The sequence below is a fragment of the Hyperolius riggenbachi genome, chromosome 1 (assembly GCF_040937935.1).
Source record: "Hyperolius riggenbachi isolate aHypRig1 chromosome 1, aHypRig1.pri, whole genome shotgun sequence".
Classification (NCBI taxonomy): Eukaryota; Metazoa; Chordata; class Amphibia; order Anura; family Hyperoliidae; genus Hyperolius; species Hyperolius riggenbachi.
In genome coordinates, this window is record NC_090646.1 from 301,860,747 (window position 1) to 301,883,962 (window position 23,216).

The 23,216-nt window shown below is 48.7% G+C and overlaps 1 protein-coding gene across 5 annotated transcripts in view; it reads right to left on the minus strand.

Moving 5' to 3' along the window:
- Window positions 1-23,216, minus strand: part of TJP3 (tight junction protein 3) — a 628,414-nt gene that overhangs the window by 58,363 nt on the left and 546,835 nt on the right. For all 5 annotated transcript variants that reach the window (XM_068233793.1, XM_068233794.1, XM_068233796.1 and 2 more), the window contains one exon: window positions 13,016-13,226. In XM_068233793.1, the coding sequence (XP_068089894.1) occupies window positions 13,016-13,226 (211 nt within the window). The remainder of the gene's footprint in view (window positions 1-13,015; window positions 13,227-23,216) is intronic.

Sequence of the window (23,216 nt, forward strand, 5' to 3'; positions counted from 1 at the left end):
GTGAGGTGCGTGAGATCTGCCGCTCGCACATCATACACCCAGAGGACGCCAGCCGCTCCTGCTGCATGGGAACACTCAGTAAAGGCGGCAATTTGTTTCGGATGACTGCAGACCAGATAACACTCGCCCCTTCTATCTGTCTTGGTGTGTGGCATATAGTAATAACCAGTGTGGATATTTAACCTGTTGAGGATCTAGCCATTCTGCCAAGAGACACTTGAAAACCATTCACAGCAGATCACTGGACTTTGAACCTACATACAAACAACATTTACAACAGGCACTGAAGAAATATTATTTTGGATTTAAAGAGACACCTAAGCCTACAAAAATCAATCAATCAGTTTTACTCACCTGGGGCTTCTACCAGCCCCTGGCAGCTGTCCAGTGCCCTCGCAGTCTCGATCGGTTCCTCCTGTCCCCCGCCACCAGCTACTTTCACTTTGTTGACAGGCCTGACCACATGTAGCCTTCTAGGCATTCCCGTCCGCAATAGCATCTTGCAGAGACGCGTGGCCAGTAGGCATGCTCAGATGTACCAAAATTCGATTCGGGTTAATTCGAATTAGGGTCCGAAGGACATTCGGATTCGACCACGAAATTCGGTTCGGATTTGGTTCGGGTGTCGGTAACAAAATTCGGTAAAATATTAGTGTTCGGGAATTCGGATGCGTTTTTTTTTTAAAGGGAAATCACAGGAGGAGGAGGAGTGACGTGTGGCAGCAGGCAATGTATTGTGTGGACCCTGGCGGTGGGACCACAGACAGCAGGAGGATAAATACAGCAGGAGGAGGAGTGGACCCTGGCGGTGGGACCACAGACAGCAGGAGGATAAATATAGCAGGAGGAGGAGTGATGTGTGGCACTGTTAGCAGGCTATGTATTGTGTGGACCCTGGTGGTTGGACCACAGACAGCAGGAGGATAAATACAGCAGGAGTGATGTGTGGCACTGGCAGCAGGCAATGTATTGTGTGGACCATGGCGGTGGGACCACAGACAGCAGGCGGATAAATACAGCAGCAGCAGCAGGAGGAGTGACGTGTGGCAGCAGTCAATGTATTGTGTGGACCCTGGCGGTGGGACCACAGACAGCAGGATGAAAATCAGTGCGGTGTAATATGTTGGCGCTTTATAAATACAATAAATACATAAATAAATTCATAAATAAATAAATACAGCAGCAGGAGGAGGAGGAGGAGGAGGAGGAGGAGTCATGTATGGCAGCAGGCAATGTATTGTGTAGACCCTGGTGGTGGGACCACAGACAGCAGGATAAATACAGCAGCAGCAGCAGGAGGAGGAGTGACGTGTTGCAGCAGGCAATGTATTGTGTGGACCCTGGCGGTGGGACCACAGACAGCAGGAGGATAAATACAGCAGGAGGAGGAGTGACGTGTGGCACTTGCAGCAGGCAATTATTGTGTGGACCCTGGCGGTTGGACCACAGAAAGCATAAGGATAAATACAGCAGGAGGAGGAGGGGTGACGTGTCGCACTGGCAGCAGGCAATGTATTGTGTGGACCATGGCGGTGGGACCACAGACAGCAGGCGGATAAATACAGCAGCAGCAGCAGCAGGAGTGACGTGTGGCAGCAGGTAATGTATTGTGTGGACCCTGGCGGTGGGACTACAGACAGCAGGATGAAAATCAGTGCGGCGTAATATGTTGGCGCTTTATAAATTGTCATACTCACCGGCCTGGCTCCCTCCAGCGTCTTCGCGGGCGCGTCCTTACACGCGCGCGCGCGCGGGCACGCTGGGATTTGTAGTCCCTGTAAACTGGCGCGGTGCGCGCGTTGGGTTGCGCGCATGCGCACATAGGGCCGAGCGCACGCGCGCTCCTCGCTGCGCGCTGTGCGCACGCGCAGGCGCTCATCTTGGCGCCCATTTGCTCTATTTAAACAGGCCTGCCCTTTAGTTCAGTGCTGTTTGTTCATACAGCGTGTGCCCAGTGAACCTGTTATTATACTGATTGTTTTCCTGGTATTGACCCCTGGCTTGTGACCTCGACTACTCCTGTCTGCTGCCCGTCTCGATCCCTGGCTTGTCTCTCCGCTACTGACCGTCTGCTGCCTGCCTCGACCTCCGGCCTGTCCCTGACCATTCTGATCTCCGCCTGCCCTGACCTTGGCTTGTCTTGACCCCGAGTACGCCAGTACCTGGCTCTCCACACTGAGACGTCACCTGTTCTCCAACCCACTGGGGATTATCCTGAGCGCAACCTGGTGGGCACTAGGCAGCGAAGTTCCACTTCCCCCTCCTGGGGTAGTGGTCCTGCTTCCCCCTCAAGGGGTCGTGGGTGAAGACCCGTGGTCACTTAGACTCTGCGCTTGGGTGGTCCGTATCATAGTGGGGCGGTCAACAGCCTTTCCCGCAACCTATCAGTAACAAACAGCCAAGATGGACGGCTCTGGAGAGCGATCACCGTTTGATGCCCTTTGTGATCTGGTACAACAATTGACTGTGTCGGTGCAGCTGGTTCAGAGGGACTGCACTGAGATACGTGGCCAGTTTGCCAATCTACAGGCCCCTGCGGCTGCCGCTGCTCCTGCTCCTGCTCCAGCTCCTGCCGCTGCTCCTGTTCTGCCACCCGCTAATCCTGTGCCACTGGCTCCTGAACCCAAGTTGCCGCTGCCTGAACGCTTCTCTGGGGACCCAAGCAAATTCAGACTGTTGAGGAGTGCCTGCTACCTGCACTTCTCCTTGTTACCTCGCACCTTTGCCAATGAGAATGTTCGTGTTGGAGCTATCATCTCTCTGCTCCAAGGGGAACCACAGGCCTGGGCCCTTCGTCTGGTGGAACAGAGTCATGTCTGTTTACAAGATTCCACATCTTTCTTCGAAGCAATGGCTGAACTTTATGACGACCCTAGCAAAGGAGCCTGAGCTGATGCCGCCATACGCGCTCTTCGGCAGGGTCGCAGGACGGTGGAGGAGTATGTCCTGGAATTCCGTCGCTGGTCTGGCGACTTAGACTGGAACGACTCAGTACTCAAGTCACAGTTCCGTCTGGGCCTTTCTGAGACTGTCAAAGATGAGCTTGCTCGGGTGGGGATCCCAGCCACCCTCAAGGACCTCATCCAGCTCGCTATCCAGATTGACCGGTGCTTAAGAGAGAGACGTCAGGAAAGAGCTGGAATCTCTCGCAGTTCCTGGTTTCCTCCAGCTCCAGCGCTGCCTCCTGTTGCTCCCGCTGCCTCCAACTTCCCATCCATGGATGAACCTGAGCCCATGCAGTTGGGCCTTGCCCGACCTTCCTTGTCCCCTGAGGAAAGACAACGTCGTCGAGCCGCCAACCTCTGTCTATACTGTGGGGCTTCCGGACACTTTCGTCAGGATTGTCCCGTTCGCCCTCTAAGTAAGCCTGATCCCATCCATTCCTTGGAACTTAATAGTCCCTTGGCTTCAGCGGCTCACATCCCTCTTTCTCTCCTTCTACAGGGTCCCAGAGGAAAGAACATTAACCTTGGAGCCATCATCGACTCAGGGGCTTGTTCCTGCTTTCTAGACCTTCATCTGGCCCAACAACTCCAACTACCTATCCGCCAGAAGAATAAGCCTCTACTCATTCAACTTGCTGATGGGTCAGCTATCCATTCCGGACCAGTCACACTAGAGACTTTTCCCCTGCTGATCACCATCAAAGACGATCATCAAGAGTACCTCTGCTTTGACCTGATTCCCTCTCCCCTGTTTCCTGTCATCCTGGGAATGCCTTGGCTTAAGAGCCACAACCCCTTGATTAACTGGATCTCCGGGGAAGTCTCTTTCAACTCCCCCTACTGTTCTCGCTTCTGCTTTCCAAGTGTAGGCCGCCTGCTCTGTACCAGCTTTGAAAAGGCCACTCTGGTTCCAGCCGTCTATCACGACTACCTAGACGTGTTTGATAAGAAAGGGGCTGATTCTTTGCCGCCACACCGTATCTACGACTGCCCCATAAACATACAGCCTGGAGCGGCCATTCCTTATGGCAGAATTTATCCTCTCTCTGAACCGGAGTCACTGGTCCTTAAGGAATACATTGAGGAGAACCTTAAGAAAGGATTCATCAGACCCTCTACTTCTCCAGCCGGTGCCGGAATCTTCTTCGTGGAGAAAAAAAGACGGTTCCCTCAGGCCTTGCATAGACTATAGAGCTCTTAATATTATTACTACTAAGGACCGCTACCCGCTACCCCTGATGTCTGAATTGTTCCAAAGACTGCGGTCTGCGAAGGTCTTCACCAACCTAGATCTAAGAGGAGCCTATAATCTGGTATGAATCCGGGAAGGGGATGAGTGGAAAACGGCCTTCAGATCTCGTTACGGCCACTTTGAGTATCTGGTCATGCCCTTCGGCCTCTGTAATGCCCCTGCAACCTTCCAACGTTTTATTAATGATGTGCTAAGAGACTTCATTGATGACTTCCTTGTTGTCTACTTAGACGATATCCTGATCTTCTCATCGTCCTTGGAGGAACATCGGGTCCATGTAAAAAGGGTTCTTTCCCGGCTACGCACACATGAACTATATGCAAAACCAGAAAAGTGCGAGTTTGAACAGGATAACATTCAGTTCCTGGGCTTCCTAATCTCTGCTGAGGGAATAGAGATGGATCCTAACAAGGTGTCCGCTATCATGAACTGGCCGGAGCCTTCTGACCGTAAGGGGGTGCAACGATTTATCGGTTTTGCCAACTTCTACAGGAGATTCATAAAGAACTTTTCTAAAATTGTTGCCCCCATCACACAACTAACCAAGACCAACCTTCCGTTTAAGTGGACACCTGAAGCCCAGTCTGCCTTCAAGGATCTAAAGACTCTGTTTACTTCTGCTCCTATTCTCCGACATGCGGATCCGTCTCAAGCTTTCGTGTTGGAGGTAGACGCTTCAGAAACTGCAGTAGGGGCCATTCTCTCACAACGGTTTGGCCCCAAAGCCCTTCTTCATCCTACAGCTTTCTTTTCCCGGAAACTTAGTTCTTCTGAGAAGAATTACGATGTTGCGGATAGGGAACTTCTGGCCATTAAAGCGGCTCTTGAAGAATGGCGTTATCTGCTGGAGGGAGCGACGCATCCCATCCTGATCTTCACTGACCACAAGAACCTGGAGTATTTGCGTTCTGCGAAGAGACTGAAGCCTCGTCAAGCCCGCTGGGCCTTGTTCTTCTCCAGGTTCAACTTCCATCTGACCTTCCGTCCTGGATCCAAGAACTCCAAAGCAGACGCTCTCTCTCGCATGTTTAATGAGGGTAGTGCCACCAACTGTACTTCTGACACTATCCTTTCCGCCAATTACTTTCTTCTTCTACAACCTGAACTGTTGGAGCAAATCAAACAAGTCATCGCTACAGTACCTGCACAGGACGTCCCTTCAAGTCTGGTCTTTAGTGACGGTCTGTTTCTTCATGGGGACAAGGTTTTTATTCCTACTGCTCTTCGTCAGGAAGTTCTGGCCATCTGTCATGACAGCAAGTTGGCGGGACATTTTGGAATTACTCGAACCCGGAAACTCCTCCAGAGAAGCTTTTGGTGGCCAACTCTCCCTAAGGACTGTAAACACTATGTACTTTCGTGTGAAACCTGCGCAAGATCAAAAAGTTCCAGAACTAGGCCTTGGGGTCTTCTTAATCCATTGTCCGTTCCTGAGCGTCCTTGGGACAAGATAGCTATGGACTTTATAGTCGACCTCCCACCTTCCCAAGGATTTACTGCCATCCTGGTGGTAGTCGACCGCTTTACCAAGATGGCTCACTTCATTCCTTTAAAGGGTGTTCCTTCTGCCGCTACAACCGCCCAGATGTTCCTAAAAGAAATCGTCCGTCTCCACGGCCTCCCTTCCGAGATTGTTTCCGACAGAGGGTCTCAGTTTACCTCCAGATTCTGGAAAGAACTCTGTAAACTCCTGAACATCAAGTCCTGCCTCTCGTCTGGGTACCACCCACAAAGCAACGGCCAGACTGAGAGGACTAACCAGACGCTTGAACAATACTTACGTTGCTTCTCTTCTGCCTCCCAAGATGACTGGTCCTCCCTTCTAGCCACAGCTGAGTTTGCCTACAACAACTCTGTGCATGCCGCCACTAAGATGTCGCCATTCTTTGCCAACTTTGCCTATCATCCTGTATACCTACCTGGAGTGGTGCCCGAGTCCTCAGTTCCCACCGTTCAAGACAGACTTAATTTGATAACAGAGAATTTTAAGAAACTACAGTCCATTCTGCTGGAATCCCAAGAAAAGTCTAAATGGTGGGCAGACAAGAAACGGGGGGAGAGCCCTAGTTTCGCTCCAGGTGACATGGTATGGCTATCCACTAGTAATCTACGCCTCTGTTGCCCCTCTAAGAAGTTGGGACCCAAGTTTGTGGGTCCTTTCCCCATAGACAAAGTTATCAACCCTGTGGCATACAGGTTGAAACTTCCTAGCTCTATGAGCATACATCCGGTTTTTCATGTGTCATGTTTAAAGAAGGTCATTCCTGATAAGTTTAATCGCTCTGCTGTTCCTCCTCCTCCGGTGTTGCTTGATGGGCAGGAGGTGTACAAGGTAGAAAAGATTCTAGATTGCAGGAGAAGAGGAAGATCTTTTCAGTACCTGGTTAAGTGGAATGGTTTTGGGGTTGAGGAAAATTCCTGGGAACCCGTGCAGAACTTACATGCACCTAGGTTAATTAAAATATTTCACTCTAAGTTTCCTGAGAAACCGTATCCTGGAGGCACCCGGAGGTTGCCCCTGGGGGGGGGGGGGGGGGGGGCAATGTCATACTCACCGGCCTGGCTCCCTCCAGCGTCTTCGCGGGCGCGTCCTTACACGCGGGCACGCTGGGATTTGTAGTCCCTGTAAACTGTCATCGCTGCGCGCTGTGCGCACGCGCAGGCGCTCATCTTGGCGCCCATTTGCTCTATTTAAACAGGCCTGCCCTTTAGTTCAGTGCTGTTTGTTCATACAGCGTGTGCCCAGTGAACCTGTTATTATACTGATTGTTTTCCTGGTATTGACCCCTGGCTTGTGACCTCGACTACTCCTGTCTGCTGCCCGTCTCGATCCCTGGCTTGTCTCTCCGCTACTGACCGTCTGCTGCCTGCCTCGACCTCCGGCCTGTCCCTGACCATTCTGATCTCCGCCTGCCCTGACCTTGGCTTGTCTTGACCCCGAGTACGCCTGTACCTGGCTCTCCACACTGAGACGTCACCTGTTCTCCAACCCACTGGGGATTATCCTGAGCGCAACCTGGTGGGCACTAGGCAGCGAAGTTCCACTTCCCCCTCCTGGGGTAGTGGTCCTGCTTCCCCCTCAAGGGGTCATGGGTGAAGACCCGTGGTCACTTAGACTCTGCGCTTGGGTGGTCCGTATCATAGTGGGGCGGTCAACAGCCTTTCCCGCAACCTAACATAAATACAATAAATACATAAATAAATTCATAAATGAATAAATACAGCAGCAGCAGGAGGAGGAGGAGGAGTCATGTATGGCAGCAGGCAATGTATTGTGTTGTGGACCCTGGCATTGGAACCACAGACAGCAGGAGGATGAAAATCAGCGCTGCGTAATATGTTGCCGCTTTATAAATACTATAAATACATAAATAAATTCATAAATAAATAAATACAGCAGCAGCAGGAGGAGGGGGAGGAGGAGTCACATATGGCAGCAGGCAATGTATTGTGTTGTGGACCCTGGCGTTGGGACCACAGACAGCAGGAGGATGAAAATCAGCGCGGCGTAATATGTTGGCACTTTATAAATACAATAAATACATAAATACATTCATAAATTCATAAATAAATACAGCAGCAGCAGGAGGAGTCACGTATAGCAGCAGGCAATGTATTGTGTTGTGGACCCTGGCGTTGGGACCACAAACAGCAGGAGGAAGAAAATCAGCGCGGCGTAATAGGTTGACGCTTTATAAATACAATAAATACATAAATAAATTCATAAACTCATAAATAAATAAATAAATGCAGCAGCAGCAGGAGGAGGAGGAGGAGGAGTCACGTATGGCAGCAGGCAATGCATTGTGTTGTGGACCCTGGTGTTGGGACCACAGACAGCAGGAGGATGAAAATCAGCGCAGCGTAATATGTTGCCGCATTAATAAATAAATAAATACAGCAGCAGGAGGAGGAGGAGTGACGTATGGCAGCAGGCAATGTATTGTCATTCCCAGGCACCTCATGTCCTCTCACCGACAACAGTTATTATTATTATTATTATTTATTGTATTTATAAAGCGCCAACATATTACGCAGTTGCCAGGAACGTGCCTTCCAGGCCTGGTTCATCTTCAAAAATATCAGTCTGTCCACGCCCTCTGGGGACAGACAAGTGCGCTTCTCGGTGACCACACCACTGGCCGCACTGAAGCACCTCTCGGACAGCACGCTGGAAGGGGGGCAAGACAATACTTCCAGGGCGTACTGCGCCAGCTCCCTCCAGATGTGCAAGCGCTCCACCCAGTACTCCATGGGGTCCCCAGACTCCGCGCTGCCTGTGTCAAGCCCACTGAAGGACCCCATGTAGTCGGCCACCATCCGGGTCATGCGCTGGCTGTGACTTTCAGAGAAGGTGGCTGCTGCACGCACCTCCTCTCTCGGCTGCTCTACCGTCATGTAGAACGCCTGCGTCAATGACAGCAGGTCTCCTGGGCGCCTGACGCTGCTGCTGGCCGCAGGCACCGGCTGCTGTGCTGGCTGCTGGACAGGGACAGAGGGGGTGGAAGGCAGGGGGAAGGCTTCCTCCAGTCGCCGAACAAGGATCTCCTGCAACTCCCTTGCTCGCTGCTCACGGTCTCTAGCAGGCAGAAACTGATCCCACCTCCCCCTCAGCCGTGGGTCCAGGATCATGCTGATGCAGGCGTCCTCCCTCGCTTGCATCTGCTTGACCCTGGGGTCTGTGCGCAGGCAGCGCAACATGTGCGCTGCCATGGGGAACAGGGTGGACCGTCCAACAGAGACATCAGGGTCAGCGTCCTCCTCTTCCTCTGGCCCCTGAGCCTCTTCCTCCTCTCTCCACCCTCGCACCACTGCTGCTGCGCTCCGATGCCCCCCCCCCAGCAGCAACGTCCAGCACCTCCAACTCCTCCTCCTCCTCCAGTGACTCAAATACCTGCGCAGCAGTGGACTGCGCAGGTGGCTGCTGTTCCAGCTGCTTCAGGGCCTCCTCTCCCAAATCCACCAAATCGCCAAGTGCCCTGTCCAGCAGACAAACAAAGGGCACCCACTGGCAGAGGGATGCCCATTGTTCGCTTACCAAGTTGGTTCCCTGCAGGAAGGGAGCCAACACCAAGCTGACCTGTTGCATCTGCCCCCACTGTGCGCTGGTGAGTAGCTGGAGTTTGGTGGTGCTGCCAGTGCCGGCGACAGTGGCATCATAGATGTAACGTTGGACAGCCCTCCTCTGCTCAACCAGACGCTCCAACATCGCCAGGGTGGAGTTCCAGCGAGTTTGCACATCTATGATGAGGCAGTGTCGTGGCAGGCCCTCAAGCTGCTGGATGTCTGCCAGTTTTGCTGCGGCAGCAGAAGTGTGCACAATTTTCTGCGCCGCTTCTAACAGCTCCTCCATCCCCTGGTAGGTGCGCATGAACTTTTGCACCACCAGGTTCAGGACGTGGTCCAAGCAAGGGACGTGGACCAAGTCTCCCCTGCTGATGGCAGCCAGCAGGTTGGCGGCATTGTCGGACACCACCAATCCGACAGTGAGGCCTCTGGGGGTCAGCCACGTCTTCTCCTGCTCCCTGAGGTACTGGAGTACGTTGGCTGCCGTCAAGCTGTTTTTGCCCAGGCTTTTCATCTCCAGCAGTGTTTGGCAGTGGCGGGCCTTCACGCTGCTGTTCAGACGGGATCGCTTGGTGGCGGGAGCAGCTGCTTCTCCCCTGACCCCGCGCGGTGGAACCACATAGTGGGCGACTGGTGCTGCTGATGCACCCGAGGGTGGACCTGCTGCTTCCTTGCTTGGGCTTTCCACCAGGCTGACCCAGTGGGCCGTAAAGGACAGATAGCGGTCTGTCCTAAAACGGCTGCTCCATGAATCTATGGTGACGTGGATCCGCTCACTCATGGTGTGATCGAGCGCACGGCCCGCGTTCGCCATGGCAAAGTGGTACAGTGCTGGGACCGCCCTGCGGGAGAAGTAGTGGCGGCTGGGGACTTGCCACTCCGGGATCCCAACCTGCAGCAGCGCTCTCATGTCATTCCCCTCCTGCACAAAGGAATATGGCAGGAGCTGGGAGCACATGGCCCGGGCAAGTGCAGTGAGCCTTTCGGCCAAAAGTGAAAGCTGGCGGCGGGGGACAGGAGGATCCAATCGTGACTGCGAGGACACCGGACAGCTGCAGGGGGCTGGTAGAAGCCCCAGGTGAGTAAAACTGATTTTATTTTGTGGCTTAAGGATCCCTTTAAGGTGCCTATGCACTAATTGATTTTCCCCAGCCGATTCAATAGATGCCCTAACATGGCCGCCCAATTTTATTTTCAATCAATCTCCTGCTGAAATCGATTGAAACTGTCAATCCCACTGGACAGAAGATCTCCCACCAAAGGGAGCAGGATGGGGGTGTGACAATAGGCAACTGCATAGGGTCCCATAGCAAGTGACTGACCCCCCACCACTCTCTCCTAGTTAATAGTTTTCCCCCAGAGACCCTGCATAGTACTAGTGATGGCAGAATAAACTCACCAGTCACCGGATCGAACAACACCCTCCCACTGTATCCTTCTGACTTCATCACTGAACATCGATGTCTGTCCTTCAACATACATGTTGCCGGGTCATAAAGAACAGATGCCTGTTTTTAGAGTCAGATTGAGGAACATAGGACAGGTGAGTGTGCACCATTGCTAGTACTCCGCGGGGGTCTCAAGGGAGCACTATTATTTGGGGTGAGACCTGGGGTGCAACGCTGCCGTTTAATAGATTTTCAATAGATTTCAAGTGAACTGCAGCTTTGCACTGTTCAATACAGTTCAATGCTATGAGCCATCAGTCTACCACTACTCCCCCGCCACGTTTAATCAAACAAAATGTTCTGTCTGCTCGGATAATAATTTCAATTGATTTTAGCCGCAAATTGTGCAGTGCTGTCACAAGTGAGCTCCTCAGCTTACACTGTTGGCAGAACTACAACGGAACTTACAGAAGATGCACGAAAAAGGAAAAAAAAAAAAACAGCATATAGTCATGGCGTACAGAAGTCCCCCCTGCACCCACCTGGAACAGAACCTGCTTCTGGGCAAATGCTTTCTGCCAGCCTCCTGAGCACCTGTCATGGAAGACCTCAGACACTACAAAAGGCAACAACGGGTCCACCGGACCCTCCCGCAGGGCGGTCTTTTAGCCGACAGTAGCGCGTGTGTACATGCTGTCTGTGGACTGATAAGGCTGTTTCTGAATGATCCGCTCAGTGGTCCGCCGACAGCGCGTACACACGCGCTACTGTTGGCTAAAAGACCGCCCAGCGGGAGGACCCGTCGTTGCCTTTTGTAGTGCGTGTGTACGCACCTTAAGGGACAAGGCTACATGATCTTTGAAGAATTCTCCATGCAGATTCTACTTACGGTACTATCAATCCCACAATTCTTCATTCATACCTTTTATATTAGGAGAGTAGCTGGGAACATAGGATCCAATGGCGATCAGGCCTCAGTGTTCTCCCTGCCCCCCACTGCTCTGTATCTCTGCTATGTGTTTAACCCAAGAAGGGTAATAAAGCTTTGAAGGTTTTTTGGATCCTATGTGCCCGGCTTCTCTTCACTCTGGTTTACTGTATACTGCCTTTCATCTTGAGCACAAGTCTGCTAAGTACACACGGGCCAACCTGTAGCCTGATTATCATCTGACTTTAATCTGTTGGTTGATAATCAGGCATGTGTTCGCGTGCAAACAACTTGATGATCAACTGATAACAGGCGGTTTGATCAATTCATCTGTTGGATCTATGTAGGTCTGATATCATGCAGTTGGTGCAAGTGTACAAGAAAGACTTGTACTTGTTTTGAATGTGTAATCAATGAGTCCTCTTGCGTGTGCAGTATGTTAATTGATTTGGTTGTTTAGCCATGTAGGCGTGTGTACGTACAGGTCATGTGGTTCATTAGGTTGTGTGGTTTGTCATGTTGGTCATGTGGTTGTGTGCATGTTGGTTGGGTGTATGAGCTGTTACACACTGCCTTTCATCTAGTGCCAGCTTCCTTTGTCTTGTGCTGGTATATTAGGAGTGGGTGTTTTGTTAATTGCACCAACTTCCTACTTACACATCTAAACTCTTTTTACTTCACAAAATTCTACAAGCAGCATATGCCCAATTAGCTTCTGTGGAAGAAACCTGAACTCTTGCACAGGACACAAGGAAAACATAACAGAAATGCACTCTGTAGGTATTTTAAGAGTTTAACCTGTGTAATTCCCCCTCATTTGTGTCCAACAGTTGGATTGATTTCTTATCAGTCTTATCAACTTTTTTGAACAATAGCAAAAGACTTTTTATAGTTGTTTCACAACAAAAGTCTTTTGACAATTTTGCTGCATAAAAGACAGCTGTTGAGCGTGTGTATGGGGCTTAATCACTAGCTGTAATTTGATCTCCTCACATGAATGCATGTGGCAGATACGCCCATTTGAAAGCACAGGCTGTAAACAATATGTCTGCTTCCATGAATCAAGAAGTAGAAACTCTGCAGATTTATTTTAGGATTTGTATCAGCTGTAACAAAGAAATGTTTTTTGTTTAAAGGTTATTATGATGTTGTGTATCTTTTAGAGCAGAGGAGTTATGAGTTCAGGTACACTTTAACCTGACTTTTTCAACATAAATATGACTTCTAATTCAATCAATTTAAAGTCAATGCCCTTGAACTATCATTAAAGTAAGAAAAGGCAGTTTCCCTGAGAACGTAATTTTAAAAAAAAGGCACTATTCCACTAACAATAGTCAATTTAACAGTCAACATGAAGTGAAAATGAAGACAAAATTATTACATTAGTTTCATTAGAAGAAAAAAGTGTGCATATATGAAAGCAGTTAGTGTTCACCTGTGAAAAGATGAGAATAGTTCTTCCGCAGTTTCACAGCCTGGGAATACAAGCGCTGTGAGCTCTTCTTTGATCCGGGCAAAAGCCATTGCCTCATTGCCTTTACTCCTTGCTTGTTTTCAGGGTTGCAGAACACCACAATTGGGTAAAACTGAACGTAATTTAAATGTTCCACTGCTGTTGGTGTGATATCCAGTAATGCATGTTTATTCTAAAAAGAGAATTAGAAAAATCAGATGCATTAAGGACTTGGGAGTTCCATCAATCCCATTACAGCCCATACACACGTTGAACCAGTGTTTAACCCAGATCTGTAGTGAGGGAGGTTCAGAAGCTATAATATTTATTACATTTTAAGAATTGATGCTGCCCTGTGAAAAAAAAATGATGCACTTATGAAAAGAATACACTGTAAGGTGAGCCCATTTTTAAAAGTGCAGTAGAATATTTTTATAGTAAATTCCAAGGGACCAAGGAAAAGTAGTTTACTATATCAGAAGTGGTCATAAACTGCAGTGATGGTAAAATAGATGCAAAGAACTTCGAGTTGATGCACATTTATGCGCATTTTTGCAACTTTTTATGCAAATGTATGCGGCTTAAAATGAACCAATAAAATTCTGCTGAGGTAAAATTCGATTGGTTCAGTTTCATGTTCCATAAAAAAATTGCAGAAATTTACATCAACTCGAAGTTATGTACATCTACTTGACCATCACTAGTACACTGTATATTTATAAAGACATTTGCCTGGACCCGAGGACTGAGTTTACTATATCCAGAGGTTTACTATATCAGAGGTATATCAGAGACTCCGCAAATTTTATGTGGCTTAGAAGTGGGCCAATCAAAATCGGCAGGCAGTGCGTCCGACAGGCTCAATTTCTAGCTGCATATGATTTGCTTTAAAGGATACCAGATGCAAAAATAGTGAAATGGGGGGGGGGGGGGGGGGGAGCAGGCATGTTCTCCTGTCTAGCCCCCCTATCATACCTAAAAAGCCCCCCTAGGACCCTGTTACGGGTCGCCAAAATCTGACTTCACTGCAAAGGCCAGGCTGCACGCGTCCTATAGTGCGCGCCTGTGGCCGGGAGTGCTCTGCGCATGCGTATGGTGTCACTACGGCATGCACATCATGTCATACACATGTGCAGTGTGCTCCCAGCCAGGGGTGCGCGCAGCCTGGCCAGCACCTGGGTAGTAAAGCCCAACTCCGGCGACCCGGAAGAGGGTCCCGGGGGGCTTTTAGGTATGATGGGGGGCTAGACAGGAGAACAGGGGAGCGTTAGGCATCAGGACAAGTGATAGTATATGCCTGCTCCCCCCGTTTCTCACTATTTTCGCATTGGAAAAACAAGTATCTCATTAACCATCTCTAGCAAAAAATAGATTTAATAAATTAAGCACAGTAGATAAACAAGAATTTTAAACCAATAATAACCACTTCACCCCGCAGCTTGTTTTTACCTTCTGGGCGAGAGAGATTTTCACATTTCAGCACTTCTCCCTTTCATTCCCTAATAACTTTATCACTACTTATCACAACAAAATATTCTACACTTTTTTTCCGCCACCAATTAGGCTTTCTTTACATTATGGTACATTAAGTTAAGTATTTTATTCTAAATGCATTTCAATGGGAATAATAAGGAAAAAATGGAAAAAAATCATTAATCAGTTTTCCTCCATTATAGTTTTAAAATATAACGTAAAACATTTTATTTATCCCAGTTATTGCAACGTTTAAATTATATCCCTAGTACTTTGTATGGTGACAATATTTTATTTGGAAATAAAGGTACATGTTTTCAGTTTTACATCCATCACTTATTGCAAGCACATAATTTAATAATAATATACCCTTCTTGACATACATATTTCATCGCCAATGTATCTAGGTGTAATTTTACTATTTGGCCACAAGATGTCCTAGGTGCACATTATTTCCTATTCGCGTACAATAAGTACGGTAAATAGGAAGTAATGCTTGGCTGTGTTGCTTTGGAAGTGACACAGGCATCTCATGGATGCCGGCGATCACGGGGGCCTAAGGGGAGATGAATGAAGAAGAACAGGGATATGTGAGGGAACAGTCTGGTGTTGTACTTTATTTTCTGGTTGAAGTCGATGGACGTACGTCTTTTTTTCATCCCAAATAACTATGTAACAAAGTTCCCAATCATTAATCTAATGATCGGCGGTGGGAGCGGCGGAAACGAACGAGCGGGAGGTAGCGCGGCGGCACCATTTGAGAATGATCACTGTTTTTGAACAAAATCAGTCATCCTTCACCGGACAAGCATGGATTGGCTCAGGGGACTTCTGTCACCTGCCACCAATCCATGTTGCGGGCCATTACGATCGCAGGCTTCCGCACGCACAATCACGCATGCAGCCCCACAAACTGCACTGACATGAGCCTCACATCCTTGCAGCTGCAGCACCGCCAGCCACGGATGTGAGATTCCGTGTGCAGAAGAGCAGTACAGTACAACACATCATTCATAAGTGCCATTCTTGCTGTATTTTGATTGTCACAGCTCTCTGCATCCAGTGCATTGCATCTTGAGCTGTATGTCACAGTGATTTGTGCAAACTCCCAGTCACTCCAAGTGCAGAAGCGCAGTACAGCACAACACAGCATTCATAAGCATGTTTGCACAGTGCCCTGGCTCCTGACACTGCACCCAGTGCATTGTATCTGAGCTGTATGTCACAGATTTGCACAGACTCCCAGCCAATCCGTGTGCAGAAGTGCAGTACAGCACAACACATTCATAAGTGCTATTCTTGCTGTATTTTGATTGTGACCTGCGCGAAGTGATACAGCTCTTCCTCACTGGCATGGTTTTTTCTTCGTATTTAATTTTTTTTTTCAAAAAGACAGAGACAGGCCACACCACACCACAGGGGCCATGCCTTTGTGATTTCCTGGGGTCCTAGAATGATGCCCAGTGTTCAGGTGCCACGTACCCTGAACTCACAAAATGCTGAGGAAGTAGTTGACTGGCTTACACTGCAAACTGCATCTTCTTCCGCTTCAGAACCTTGACGCACCATCCTCCTCTTGCTCTGATTCGGGGACCCCAGGAGTTACCACTCGCCCTGCAGCCACCACCACCACTAGCACCACAGCCGCTCCACTTTATGTGTCAAAGGAGTTATACACACACATCAGTTTGAGGAAATTAGTGATGCACAAGCATTATTGCCAGAAGATGCAGCAGATAAGAATGTTACACCACCTGATATTTTCTCAGTCAGGCGTCATTACACACATGGCCGTAAGGTGTCATGATAATGATGTACATGCTGCTGCTGCCGCCTATTGTGAGTTGTCCGAAACAAATAAAGCAACTGATGATGTCGACGATGTATCCATGGACAGGACGTGGGTGCCCGCAAGAAGAGATGAAGAAGAGGGGGAGAGTTCAGATGGGAAGATAGAGAGGAGGAGACGAGATCATTGCAAGATGCTAGTGGCGCAGCCACACAGCATGTACCAGCACCAGGGGTCAGCTAGCCAACAAGCCTGCCAACTTCTGCTGTTACTACCACCACCACCAGAATGCCGTTACCCAAAACTCACCAGTGTGGTAATATTTTTGTGTGTCTGCCTCTGACAACAGTAAAGATATTTGCAACCTGTGCCACAAAACTGAGTCATGGGAAGTCCAACATCCACCTAGATACAACTGGTTTGATAAGGCACCTGAGCGCCAAACATCCATGCCAATGGGAGCAACACATGAGAAGAATCAGCACCCAAAATCGAATTCCTCCTGGTCCAGCTTCTTCAGCCACGTCACCCTCTGCTGTTCTAGTCCCTTCGCAGCCACCCTCCACTTTGCCTCTTACCTTGAGCAGTTCCTGCTCATCTGTCCTTAGTCAGGTTTCTGTCAAGGAAATGTTTGAGTGTAAGAAGCAGACTTCTCCGAACCAGCCTTGCCATCATCACCTGTTGTACTTGTGGCAATGCAGAGAGAAGAGTCTGAGGAAGAGGAGTCAGAGGAGGAAGGCGGCTTTGAGGAGGTGGAAGACCAACCACAGCAGGCTTCCCAGTGGACTTGTGGTTACCTTTCGGAGACCCTCATGTTGTACGTGGCTGGGGGGAGAAACAGACCTTCAATGACGTCAGTAAGGACGAAGAATGGGACATGGCTGCCTCGGAATCCAACCTTGTGCAAATGAGGTCTTTCATGCTGTTCTGCCTGTTGAGGGACCCCTGTATAAAAAGGCTCAAGGACAAGGACCTGTACTGGGTGGCAATGCTACCAAGACCCTTGTGCGACAATGGGTGATTGGATTAGGACTGCAGACTCTAATGCACAGTACAGTATTTGATGTCTCATAAAAAGCTCACCTTCCCCCACACTCTGGAGACATCGGAGATACACCTTATCAGCATAAAGCCATTCACTATCTAGGCTGCTCAGTGGCTGGCTCTCAGCAGGAGGCAGACAGCTAGGCACTGCAGAGGAGAGCTGGTATCATGCTTGTACCTCATGGAAGGCAGTTGTGTGTTGTCTGTGGAAGGGAGAGCAGCTCAGGGATCTGTGGTGAGCCAGGAGAATATCCCGTGCGGCCAGGAAACAGAGGACTTGCTGTAACTTGGAGGGTCTGGTGGCCCTGGACTGTTGTATTCCTTGTTCAGCTGGTGATGTGGACTTGTCCAATGGATACTGGATGTGGTGACTGCTGAGATCTGCACCTCTTGGACTTCTGCTAGTTGTGGAGCTACTGGGACTTTGGAACTTGTGTTGTTTTGCCTGTGAAAGTGGGAATTGGGATTCTTTGGTGGGGGGAATCTGTGACACTACCGTGTGGATTGTTTAGTAATATTTGGAACTTTTGTGTGAACTGTGTGCCCAATAAATGCCCCGCCAGTCGGGTTTTGCTTAATCTGCTGCTATACACTGTGTCTCTGGGCTCTGTGGTCACAGAACTGTCACACCTTGGTATAAGCACAAAGTAGCAGAAATGTTACCAAATTACCAGAAGTCGGAAATTATGTAGCAGTTGCACAACAGCCTGCAAAGTATGCTGTACACTACGTTTAAGGGTGACGCTACAGGACGATGAATCTAACAGGGGAAGAGGTGCTTGTAATCTTACTCCTCCCATGCCGGCAAGGACAGGACACTGTTCCGGTGTTGGTGACGTTGGACATGCAGTTTCTTTAGTTCGACGCATCACCATGGCCCTTCGGGATCCACCCTCAGAGAATGCCTTGACCGACAGGTAGCGGGCTAACCTTGCCTTAACTGCGGATATCGACTCTCTGAGGAGCAAAGAACCCCTGGATTATTGGGTGTGCAGGCTTGACCTGTGGCCAGAGCTGTCACAATTTGCCATCAAACTTCTGGCTTGCTATGCCTCAAGCGTCCTGTCAGAAAGGACCTTCAACGCAGCAAGAGGGATTGTCTCTGACAAGAGAAGTAGCCTAGGTCACCAAAGTGTTGACTATATGTATTCAATTACATGAGGAGAGCCATCATTTACTATAGTTGTGCAACCGCATTGTTGTCGGGAGCCAAATTGTGGTTATTGATTATCATGAAAGAAAAAAAAAGGTCCACAAATTGTCTCAATTGCACATACAAAAACCACTTTAATGTTACCATAGCAGGGTATAAAAATAACTGTACTTAAAGCCATTTAAAATCGCTTATAAGGCACCATTCGCAGTATTTAAATCATGTTATAACGGCATAACAGTTACTCAGTGCCATGCAACTGTCCCTTCTCTCTCTAAAATGGCAATCATATTTCAAGCTGGTCAGAATCACAATCAGTTTTATTTCGCCAAGTACAGCAGAGCTATACTTGGAATGGTTTTTGGTGCACATGGCGCATACATAGTATAAGAGGACAGAACGCACAACACATATAAATTAACTAATACAAAAAAATTAAGGACTGGTGTCGTGGTATAGATAAGGCCTTCTCAAGTAACCAGTAACAAGTAACAGTCCCTGATCATCCGTTCATCATTTCAACAGCTAGAGTGTCCGCTTTCTGTGCAGGTACATCCCCATAACACTAGTGGGGATAGGGATAACAGTAATAATAATGGTGATAATAACAATGACAACGAACAGTGATGACAATGAACAGTGATGACAATGAACAAAGATGTCCCCAACCGGAGCCTGGGCAGTGAGAACCAGGACGGGCAGCGGCGAGAGCAGGCTGACTGGCCCCGCTGGGGCATGCTAGTGGGCGGGCCTAGGGGGAAGGTTGGTATTGAGCATCCGAACCGCTTGGGGGAAAAAGGTGTTCTCCCGCCTGGTGGTTTTGGATGGTAAGGTCCTGTAGCGGCGGCCCAACGGGAGGAGCTTAAAGTAGCGACTGCCTGGGTGGGAGGGGTCACGGGAGATCATGGTGGCTCTCTTCATCATTCTGGCGGAGTGGAGGAGATCGAGAGGCGGAAGAGGAGACCCGATCTTCTCTGCATCGGTTATGACTCTCTGCCGTTGCCCCCGTGTACCAGACAATGATTGAGGAGCAGAGGATGGAGTCTATGGTGGCAGCATAGAAGCTGGTTAGTTTCCGGGGCATGCCGAAACGCTTCAGTTGGCGCAGGAAGAACAGCCTCTGCTGAGATTTCTTCTGAACTTTGGCGGTGTTTTGCCCCCATTTCAGGTTGTTCGTGAGAGTCGTGCCGAGGAACCGTACAGATGACACCCTAGAGACTTCGGTGCCCCCGATGAGGACAGGTGGGAGGGAGGGTTCCTCCTGAAGTCTACGACTAGTTCAACTGTCTTAGCTGCATTGAGTACAAGGTTGTTGTCTTTGCACCAGTTGCAGATGCTCTCGACTTCGCTGCGGTAATCATGCTCCCTGTTGTTGCCAATTAGGCCGATGATAGTGGTGTCGTCCGCAAATTTGATGACTTTCACAGAGTCGGCGGATGAAGTGCAATTGTTGGTATAGAGGGAGAACAGTAGTGGTGACAGCACAGAGCCTTGAGGAGCCCCAGTATTGGTGGTTCTGACGCTAGAGTAGCAGTTGCCCAGCTTCACCTGTTGCGTTCTGTTTGTCAGGAAGTGTTTGATCCATGCTCGAAGGGTGGGATCTAATCCGAGCTGCGTCAGATTTGTGTGCAGGATATCTGGGCAGATCGCATTGAACGCTGAGCTAAAAACCAGGAACAGGAACCTAGCGTAGGAGGCAGGGTCAAGTACTTTTATGATTTAATGACAAATCGAGATGCCACAACAAAAATTAGGGTCTTCATAGAGCACTTTATACTTGCATAAATGTTGATTGCATGACTTCCAGGATAGTAATAGAGTAGAGATCATTTCGCTAGCCAGTCTGTCATTTCTGGAACGTTGCTTGGTTATGTAGTGCTGGTTTCCAGTTCAGCTCCTGTGCTGTATCTGCTATGCCTTTTATCATGACAGCCGCCTGCTGTGAGAGGAGACTGGTTATTTCAGTGGCACTTCCACGAAACACCTGTCCCATTCAGTGTCATGGTGTATGGCGGCGATAAGCCAGCTGCGCTTGGTGTCCTAGCCATGCCCACCAACGTTTCGCTCCACTTAGGGGCTTCTCGAGGCAAAGATTGGCGTTCAAGGGAGAGAGAATACTCCCAGATTTGTGCGAGTATGCATCTCACGCTGTTTAAAGGAGCCATCCTATATAGGAGTGCATAATAGAGTCATTTAAATCCTGGATTTCACAGTGTACTGTTTCTATCAGCTCTGCCAAAATAGGGTTCCAGCTGTTCCCAAGAAATTTCTTAAGGGATTTTCATCATCCTCCTTCCTCCATTCAAACTCCCCACATTGTTCACACAGGGGTTATGTTATCGACCAAGTGCAGCTTCATTCCCATTTTGGGAAGCAGCCATAGATTTCACAGTCTCATAGAAAATAAGAAAGATCAGAATTTAGGCCTCTGGGTATTTGTGTTCCAAGTGTATATATCCATTTCTGCTCAATCGTATACAAGTCTCTTTCAATGTCACCTCCACGAAATGATCATGTTTGTTTTATTATTCTCTTAAAACAGTTTTTCAGGAGAGCCTCCATGAAATTCCGCAAAGTGGTTTCTATGGTGGCTTTCATAGTCCTTGTCACATATACAGGGAGTGCAGAATTATTGGGCAAGTTGTATTTTTGAGGAATCATTTTATTATTGAACAACAACCATGTTCTCAATGAACCCAAAAAACTCAATATCAAAGCTGAATATTTTTGAAAGTAGTTTTTAGTTTGTTTTTAGTTTTAGCTATTTTAGGGGGGTATCTGTGTGTGCAGGTGACTATTACTGTGCATAATTATTAGGCAACTTAACAAAAAAACAAATATATGCCCATTTCAATTATTTATTTTTACCAGTGAAACCAATGTAACATCTCAACATTCACAAATATACATTTCTGACATTCAAAAAAAAAACAAAAACAAATCAGTGACCAATATAGCCACCTTTCTTTGCAAGGACACTCAAAAGCCTGCCATCCATGGATTCTGTCAGTGTTTTGATGTAGAGAGAGGTGTACGGTTTTCCCTCCTTTTAAATCTCACATTTTATGATGGACCACAGGTTCTCAATGGGGTTCAGATCTGGTGAACAATGAGGCCATGTCATTAGTTTTTCTTCTTCTATACCCTTTCTTGCCAGCCACGCTGTGGAGTACTTGGACGCGTGTGATGGAGCATTGTCCTGCATGAAAATCATGTTTTTCTTGAAGGATGCAGACTTCTACCTGTACCACTGCTTGAAGAAGGTGTCTTCCAGAAACTGGCAGTAGGACTGGGAGTTGAGCTTGACTCCATCCTCAACCCGAAAAGGCCCCACAAGCTCATCTTTGATGATACCAGCTCAAACCAGTACTCCACCTCCACCTTGCTGGTGTCTGAGTCGGACTGGAGCTCTCTGCCCTTTACTAATCCAGCCATGGGCCCATCCATCTGGCCCATCACGACTCACTCTCATTTCATCAGTCCATAAAACCTTAGAAAAATCAGTCTTGAGATATTTCTTGGCCCAGTCTTGACGTTTCAGCTTGTGTGTCTTGTTCAGTGGTGGTCGTCTTTCAGCCTTTCTTACCTTGGCCATGTCTCTGAGTATTGCACACCTTGTGCTTTTGGGCACTCCAGTGATGTTGCAGCTCTGAAATATGGCCAAACTGGTGGCAAGTGGCATCTTGGCAGCTGCACGCTTGACTTTTTTCAGTTCATGGGCAGTTATTTTGTGCCTTGGCTTTTCCACACGCTTCTTGCGACCCTGTTGACTATTTTGAATGAAACGCTTGATTGTTCAATGATCACGCTTTAGAAGCTTTGCAATTTTAAAGAGAACCCGAGGTGGGAATTACTTTTACTATTGGGGCACAGAGGCTGGTTGTGCGCACTAAGACCAGCCTCTGTTGCCCCATCGTGTGCCTCCATGTCCCCCCTGCTCGCCGCTATACCCCCCGCATTGCTGGCTGTGTCGCCAGCTCAATGTTTACCTTGCGCTGTCAGTCAGCGCCGCTCCCCCGCCTCCTCCGCATCGGCGCCACCCGCCGCGTCACTTCCCTCCTATCAGCGGGAGGGAAGGGACACGGGCGGGTGCGCCGATGCGGAGGAGGCGGGGGAGCAGCGCTGACTGACAGCGCAAGGTAAACATTGAGCTGGCGACACGCTGCGTGTCGCCAGCAATGCGGGGGGTATAGCGGCGAGCAGGGGGGACATGGAGGCACACGATGGGGCAACAGAGGCTGGTCTTAGTGCGCACAACCAGCCTCTGTGCCCCAATAGTAAAAGTAATTCCCACCTCGGGTTCTCTTTAAGAGTGCTGCATCCCTCTGCAAGATATCTCACTATTTTTGACTTTTCTGAGCCTGTCAAGTCCTTCTTTTGATCCATTTTGCCAAAGGAAAGGAAGTTGCCTAATAATTATGTACACCTGATATAGGGTGTTGATGTCATTAGACCACACCCCTTCTCATTACAGAGATGCACATCACCTAATATGCTTAATTGGTAGTAGGCTTTCGAGCCTATACAGCTTGGAGTAAGACAACATGCATAAAGAGGATGATGTGGTCAAAATACTCATTTGCCTAATAATTCTGCACTCCCTGTATTAGCCACATGTTCACCTATTCATTTACTCAATCTCTGCTTTGTTTTTCCTATATAGTAAAGTCCACACGGGCATGTAATACAGTATACTACCCATTCAGCACTGCAATTTATATTGT